This window comes from Amphiura filiformis, chromosome 2 (assembly GCF_039555335.1).
Source record: "Amphiura filiformis chromosome 2, Afil_fr2py, whole genome shotgun sequence".
Lineage (NCBI taxonomy): Eukaryota > Metazoa > Echinodermata > Ophiuroidea > Amphilepidida > Amphiuridae > Amphiura > Amphiura filiformis.
The window spans coordinates 42,521,425-42,529,161 of NC_092629.1; the positions used below are offsets into that span (position 1 = coordinate 42,521,425).

A 7,737-nucleotide genomic window follows, 5' to 3' on the forward strand; every position below is an offset into this window, starting at 1 on the left:
TGTACATTTCATGCCAGCAAAGTGTTTCATGCACATGTTCATAATGTTCTTTGCTACTTATATTAAAGCCATATTATAACATTTGCTTAGGAGAACGCCCTCAAAAAAATGTTAAATTCTGGTTTTTACGATTGTAAGTCAATAAAGATACTCTGCAAAAATCAAGACTTTAGGTGCTGTAGTTTTGTCCAAATCCGAGATTTTGAATAAAACGATGGAACTGGCGTTTTATTATTACGATGGAAATATTAGTCGAACACGTATGCACAGTACGTACACGGCATGCGGGATACACATACACACACACCCCAAGATCGTATCAGTATTACAACCGCGGGAGTAACATGCATGGGTGCCAGTAGTAAATTCCAATTTTCTATGCTTTACCTCATAGTTCGGCTCAAAATTAAAAGGGGACATAATCTGACAGTAAAAGCTAATATTTTATGGAAAATAAATACTAATCTATTTTTACAAAAATGTTATAATATGGCTTTAAGCCAAACATTCATGAGAACATTCTCCTTGATCATCCTCCTCCCTATGAAATATTCAATTCCCATCTAGTACACTTTTCAACCATTTCTTCTGATGACTTATATGATCTGCTTTTGCACTCTGATATGACTTGCAGTCCTCTGGAAGCAACTTATAAACAACTCTTACACTAACTGCTTTCTTCAGCAACCGCCTAATGGATGGATTCAGATTTGAAACAGAGCTGAATTGGTCTTGTGGATGAGTCTGATGGGTTTTGACCCAGATCATGAAGCTTTCTTCAAATTGAGTCCAATTTGTTGTTTGTAGCGTGATCTTAGGATGGGAATCAATCTCCCGTAGACCTGCTCTGTTGCGATACCAAAACGGTCTTCTCTCCTCAACATTATAAACTTGCACGAAATGAATGAAAACTTGGTTTACAGTAGCCCCTCCTTCCCAGTTACACTGCAAGCAAAAGAAATCGGTGAAATCTTGAAGTAATTTTGCACATCGGTAACATGGTGAATAGGTCAGAAATATCCTGACATCTATGCTCTCAGCGGGATCCACTCTAGGCAAACTCTTAAGCTTTGCATTGATAGCATCATGCATTTCTTCCTGTAAATTAGCAAGCTGGTACTCGCAGTGCCATTTTTGTGAGTTGCTTTCTATAACTTTGACGTATAAAGTGTGGCCATTTGAAGTTGATGCGTGTATTAAGAGAAAAGTCTTCTTCAACCATGCAGTGCTCCTGTAGAATGATTGTAGTTTGTCTTTGCTTTGTTTGGTGTATCCTAGTCCAGTTCGGAGGTAGTGTTGTAGAACACGGAATTGGTATTCATTCAGTGGTGGAGCTGTCGAAAAATAGAAAGATGAGAAAATATTACATGGGGAATCTTAGGAAACTATGAATGTTGGGGTATGATGCATACTGATATTTTGAATAAATTGAACAATTCAGGCACCAGAAACAAATTAGTTTGATGTTTCAATCGACCATCGATGTTTGGTCGATCCTTCTTATTTATGAAATCAATTAATTTACTATTGTTAATTGTGATAATATAGTAAATTTTGCCTGCAGCGATATTGACCAATATAAATTTAGTTAGATTAATTAGTTGATAGTTAATTAACAACAAGCATCGAACTCGAAGCAGCATTGACGGTCGATCCAAAGATCGAACAAATTTCAAATGAAAGTCTAATTTTTCATGGGCAACTTTATTAGGCAAAAAAAAAAAAAGGTTCGTCTCAAAGCTTGCGTGCATTTGTAAAGTCCCACGATTTGACAAAAAACAAATGCGGAAATTTTGTTTATTTCAAAAAAAAAATTTTTTATAGTTTTTTCCAGAAAAAATCGGCGAAAATAAGACTTTTTTTCCATGAAAAAAAAGTCGTGAATAAAAAAAAAAAAATTTTAAATCGCATTTCGCATTTGTTTTTAAATTTCTTGTGAGCTTTGAGACAAACCTTTTTTTTTTGGCCTTGTAACCAAAATTAATTAAAAAGCAATTGTTTCAAGAATTGAGGGCACCATTATGTATCCCTAGCCCTGGGCGCAACAACCGCTAGTGACACCTCTGAGTTAAGCTCAGTGCGAAGGGACTGTGAACTAGTATCTGTGTTAAAGGATGACCTTGCGCTACCTCCGTGTGATCATGGCTATTGTTTGCACACCAAATCCTCCCCCCCCCCTTCCTGCTACAACATCTCTTCCAAGTCTGGTTGTGGTTTATTCCATTTGTTTAACAGTGAGTGGCCTAGGCTTTCGATCCTAGCAACATCTTAATGAGGCTTGGAGTATGACAGAGAGGGAGAGAAGAGAAGGTTTTACCTTTTTTACTGTCATTCCTCTTCATCTTTATGGTACTTTTACACTTAGACCTTTCTCCATCATGATGCGTAACAGAAAGATTACTTGATGCATCTGGTTTGAAAACTAGCTGTGTCTGCTTCCTTGATTTAGACCCTAATGACTTCTGGCATGATGGCTTTGTACTAGTGGAGCCACTCTGCAGGGAAGAAGATGGTTTTGGGGAAGTCAAGTGTGACTCCTTCGTCTGTGTGGATAGCGCAGATGGTTTTGCAGGCTCAGATTGGCTGAATAAAGATTGTCCAATTGGCTTGGGCAATAATTCAGTTTTTTTGATATTGAGTTGGTCTCTAACATGTGGCAATGTTGGTTTTAAGAAGGTTACAACTTGTTTGGGTAGTTTAGATTCTGACACTTGTTTAGGTAGGTTAGATGGACATTTGACTTGTTCTGTGGGTAGGGTTGTAGAGCTCTGATGTTCCAAAGATGTTTGACCCCACAGGAGTCCATGTTGCAGTGGTTGAGATGGTCTTGCAAATTGTGGTTGCAAGGAAGCTGGCACCATACTTGGACAATTAGGTGAAGGTGGTACTTGTTCCACAGATGGCCTTGTAGAGCTCTGTTCAGTAGACAAAGTCTGTGTCAATGAAGAGTCCTGTTGCAATGATGATCCAGCTGGTGTGGTAAAACATGGAGACAAAGCAGATCCATGGTGTGGTTTTGGTAGGCTGGACTGATGAGGTCCTTTTCCCATGGATGACCTTGTAGAGGAGCCATGTTGCAATGTGGATGATACAGATTGACTGGTGGAATGTGGAAAGGGGACCGTGTCATGGTTGGATCTTGGTATGCTGGAATGAGGAGGATGTCCCAAAGATGGCCTTATAGAACTTTGTCCAGTATATGGTCTCTGCTTCCATGAGGAATCTTGTTGCCATGTTGATGATCCAGATGGTCTGGTAGAATGTGGAGAAGGAACATGGCATGGTGTGGGGTTGGAATGAAGAGGGTCTTGTTCCACAGATGGCCTTGTAGAACTCTGCATAGTAGATGTTGATTGAGTCCAAGAAGACTCCTGCTCTATTGTGGTTGACTCAGACTGTCTTCTACACTGTGGTAGACTCAAGTCTTCAAACTCTGTGGCATCTGATAGCTCCTCATGAAATAATGTCATAATTGTTTTAATCTCTTCTTCTTCTTCTGCTTTCTGCTCTGACTGTGTTGATTTGCCACAATCATCAAGCCTAGAGTGGTGTGTGGTGGATACCCAGGCTGTGGATATAAAATATATATGAAGAAATAAAATAAAAAACACTGTATTAAGACTATTACACAAGGAAAGTCATTGGAATATGCTGATGGTTTCTATGCAGTCCAAGAGTCACCGGCGTGTCCAGGATCTGTTCCTGCGTGGGGCTCACGAGGGGCTTGCAGAGTTATGCGAGGGGCTTAATGGCTAAAATCGCCAAAAAACTGGCTGATTTTACATGATTTTTAACAAAGTGCAGGTTGCTTCAGCCCACAAAACCCCCCTGGACACGCCACTGAGAGTATGGGGAGGGGGAGACTACTGTAATACATTCATTCAAACAAAAGTGATTCAAAGATGCCTTTACTATTATATCTTAATGTGTGATTTGCATAAGAATAGATTCCTATTTAAATGTTGTTTTCACATTGTCCCCTTTTAATTTTGAGCCAAACAAATGAGGTAAAATGGAAGAAAATTGCTATTTTATTCCAGCGCCTACGATACGTGTATCAGTTCGCCGATCATATTATTATCACAATTATTGACAGAGCTTCATGCAGCTGGGATGTACACATAAGATATATTAAGTTGAATAATTATAGTGATATGCACTGGCCGCCCTGATAATTACTTATTATTATTTTTTGGCCTTATTTGTATCTTTAACCCCAATTTTGCTAAATTTTGCTAATTGGAAGTTGCCTTGCCCCCCTTCCCCCCCAAAAAAAACAATTCCTGGCTACACCACTGCTTCACGATGTCAGATTTAGAGTGGTCATATAGCATTTTCGTCTTAAGAATGATGCTGGACTTTGCCAGTTGATGCACCATCTGTGATCTCTTACCTTGTGTCAAACTTGTAAGTTTCTGGATCTTATTTTGTGCCATTTCCACCTCATTCTCTAGTTCTCTGAGGTGATCCATATAGACATCCTTGGAAGCATCCTTCTGGAGATTGGATAAAATGCCTACACCTTGGCTTAATGATCTGCTTATGTCAATTATAAGTTGTTGATCCATTATTCATTTTTGTTTATTTTGTAATGTCTACAAAGTACCAGGAAACTAAATAAGTCCAGAGACCTCAATCACACGAATGTAGACAGATATTCTGTATTTAGGTGAATTTTTCTCAACTAAATCACCTTCACAGAGTGATGTACTCCTGCATTTACCAGGAGTTTTTGTCTTAAAATGGGTCATGAAAATATACTCCAAAGGTGACAGCGTAGGTGATCTACCAATGAACAGTTCCTCTTTTGTAATGTAGTTTCTCTTCAACTATTGCCCAAAATTCTTCACTGCACTCTTTTCTTCATTCAAGGTGTCCTCTTCAAGTCTGTAGTATGACAAAGAAAAATGATGATGATATTGAATATTAATAATATAATATAATACTTTATTTTTATAAAGCGCATTTACATCAAACAAGATCACAAAGCGCTGAACAATATTAAAACAAAATATAATAGTACAGATAAAATATAAAAACATCAATAAAAAGTACAGATAACATTATCATAAAAACAAATTAATATGAAAAACAAGATAATCATGAGATAATATAAGATAAAAGAAAAATACAATAACACCAAGATGGGTAATGTAATGAAGGAATGATTAATGAGCAGCAGATGCAGAAACACATTGCACTAACCAACTGGCTAACAGCAAAAAGCAAATGATGTAGGCCCGCCACGACAAATTCACAAGAGTAAAAAACAATCAAAACTGAGCGGGCGTACACCAAGAGCAACAAACAATATGAATGAATAAAAAATATATAACTGCACAAAAAGAAACTTAAACTAAGACCTAAAATGCAATCTGCACAGGAAACGGAAAACGAGAGCAAAGGCCACAAAAATGAACTGTGCAGAAGGCAAAAAGGAAAAAATTTGAAGCAAAATTTACCAAAAAATATATAGACAAAAACCGTGATGAGAATTGCAAAGGAAGAGGTGAACGAGCAAGAGCAAAACAATAACAACAATGCAATTACCATCGGTCTAATATAATAATAAGCAAATACCATCGGTCTAACATGATAATAAACAAATACCATCGGTCAAACAAAATAATAAGCACAAGAAAAGCAAAAAAACTAAAACAGCTAATAATGTAGGCCCACTACAAAACAATCACGTGAGCAAAACCAAAAGAAACAAGTGGGCATATTCCCATGTATCCCATTAAAACCCATAGCAAGACCAATAGATATGGGCTCAATTGATCCAATTTTATATCAAATTTATTTTCTGAGGTTTTACAAGTTTTTCCCAAATTTGGGGGAAATTTCAAACATTTTGGCTAATACAGTGTTGCAAAATTGGGCTATTTTCCTAAATAAAATAGAATATCTTGAAATAATTACCTATCCATATCACATTTAGCCTAGAATAAGGGTCATTGATAATATACCAAAAGACCGAAAATGCTACCCACGTTTGCAGCACATTCCTGTATGGTAATTTTGTACCAAAGCACCCTTTCAAGTAGTATCCTTCAGCGTGTTTATACTGAGGGTTCGGCTTTTTGATCCGCTATTTTCCGGGCACAAAATACCGATCATAATCCGGCCACCGTTACCCAGCTTGTTTCTACTGAGACCAGAAAGCCAGGTCTCGACGATGCACGGCATTTTTTTCCTGTAAACCGAATACGGAAAACAAATTTCAACGAGCATAAAAGCATGACGGTTGTATCATAAATATAAATGTCTACGTATGGCAGCTCATGGCATAGGACCTAATCACAATTTAGTGTTTTCGTTAATCCAAATTGCATTAATTTACAGTGGATCTAGTAATTGGCTATTATGATAATTAATTTACAGCCAAAATATAACCAACTCATTAACTATAAAGAACTAGGCCTAGACTAAGTAAAGTCATATCCACTTTACTCAGGGCTGTCAACTCTCACGCATTGGCCGTGAGTCTCACGCATTGGGTCACTTTTTCACGGTCTCACGCCAAGGTAGTATAATCTCACGCCAAGTTAGTAAAGCTCACGCAAAAAGCTGGAAAATAAGTAAAATCTCATGCATCGTCATGAATAATTTGTTGCTCCTACCCCCCACTTTTCACATTCTCAAGCGCCGTGGCTCAAATAATCATGGTACAAAATGAACATTGGAGTCAGCAAATCCCGGTACGTCTCTGTCTCACACCAAGCAATTCCAAAAAGTTGACAGCCCTGCTTTACTTCATCAAGTTCATGCGAGTCAAACATGTGGCCAGTGTATATAATATCAGAAAGAAGGAACCTACTACATTATAGGCCTATAATGCCCCTACTATAATACAAATAGAATATAAATCGCGTTATTTTTGCAACACCATGACCTCGACCCGGCAACCGATCACACGAAAGGCGAGCACATGACCCGGCATGACACGGCAACCGATTACCCAGATCGTTTCTACTGGGCTTGTTACCCGCCATGACCCGGCACGGCACTGCATGGCTCGGAATTTGGCCCTCAGTAGAAACATGCAGTTTGTGAACAAACCTATTTTCCTTGGTGCTCCACCCGAAATATAATCTTTCAAACCACAGTAAAACAAACCTGTTTCATGATAATGCTGAAGGCTGCATAGGTGTCTGAAATGGATCCAATTAAACAGCTACGTATATGGTATACAGATTAAGTCAAATATTATAATTGTTGTAGATAGTATAAAAGACCATCGCAGATTCATACCATACAAAGAACACAAACATTACACAAATGTATACGGTATACGGGCAATACAGATGCATGTTGCATGATAACCCATGCATGCCCAGACACCCCGGAAATCCGGAGTTGAAATGTCACTTAAAGGCGAGTAGGATGGCAGGAGCCATATTTTTTCCAGTTCAGTCACTAGGATCCACAACATGTTCATCCATCAGGGCAAAGTTCTTTAACCCCAATACATTTGTACATTCATTGAATGACTTTTGAAAATTTGGGGACAAAAACTCATACTCTGTAACTTGAGGTCAAATTTTGCACTATGGTTGTTTAATTGAGGTTATTGAACTATGCCATTGGGATGAGGCCATTGTGGCCCATAGTGAGTGGAACTGCAGTATACTATTATATTAACCCTAACACCAGTAAAAACCACAAAATACCACGATGAAAAATTCATAACATGCATGCATCCCAGGGTCTGCGATGGCGCAATCACCGAAGTGT

The 7,737-nt window shown here is 38.3% G+C and overlaps 2 protein-coding genes across 2 annotated transcripts; both read right to left on the bottom strand.

Moving 5' to 3' along the window:
- Positions 1-501: 501 nt before the first annotated feature.
- LOC140146244 (uncharacterized) lies at positions 502-2,370 on the bottom strand. Its single transcript, XM_072168026.1, has 2 exons — positions 2,318-2,370; positions 502-1,334 (listed from the first exon to the last, which is right to left on the bottom strand). Exons 1-2 carry the CDS (start codon positions 2,340-2,342, stop codon positions 553-555), a joined length of 807 nt encoding a protein of 268 aa, XP_072024127.1. The 5' UTR covers positions 2,343-2,370; the 3' UTR covers positions 502-552.
- Positions 2,371-2,452: 82 nt separating this feature from the next.
- Positions 2,453-7,318, bottom strand: LOC140140843 (uncharacterized). Its single transcript, XM_072162597.1, has 4 exons — positions 7,120-7,318; positions 4,394-4,887; positions 2,710-3,568; positions 2,453-2,495 (listed from the first exon to the last, which is right to left on the bottom strand). The coding sequence occupies exons 2-4, from the start codon at positions 4,566-4,568 to the stop codon at positions 2,453-2,455; spliced, it is 1,077 nt and encodes a 358-aa protein (XP_072018698.1). The 5' UTR covers positions 4,569-4,887; positions 7,120-7,318.
- Positions 7,319-7,737: the final 419 nt, after the last annotated feature.

Bases quoted from the DNA above. Each gene is read 5' to 3' on its own strand.
- LOC140146244 (XM_072168026.1), bottom strand. From the start codon at position 2,342: ATGAAGAGGAATGACAGTAAAAAAG. The intron at 1,335-2,317 runs GTAAAACCTTCT...ATTTTTCGACAG, and splicing joins GAGGAATGACAGTAAAAAAG to CTCCACCACTGAATGAATAC.
- LOC140140843 (XM_072162597.1), bottom strand. From the start codon at position 4,568: ATGGATCAACAACTTATAATTGACATAAGCAGATCATTAAGCCAAGGT. The intron at 3,569-4,393 runs GTAAGAGATCAC...TTATATCCACAG, and splicing joins ACTTACAAGTTTGACACAAG to CCTGGGTATCCACCACACAC. The intron at 2,496-2,709 runs GTCAGAATCTAA...TCTTCCCTGCAG, and splicing joins TCTAACCTACCTAAACAAGT to AGTGGCTCCACTAGTACAAA.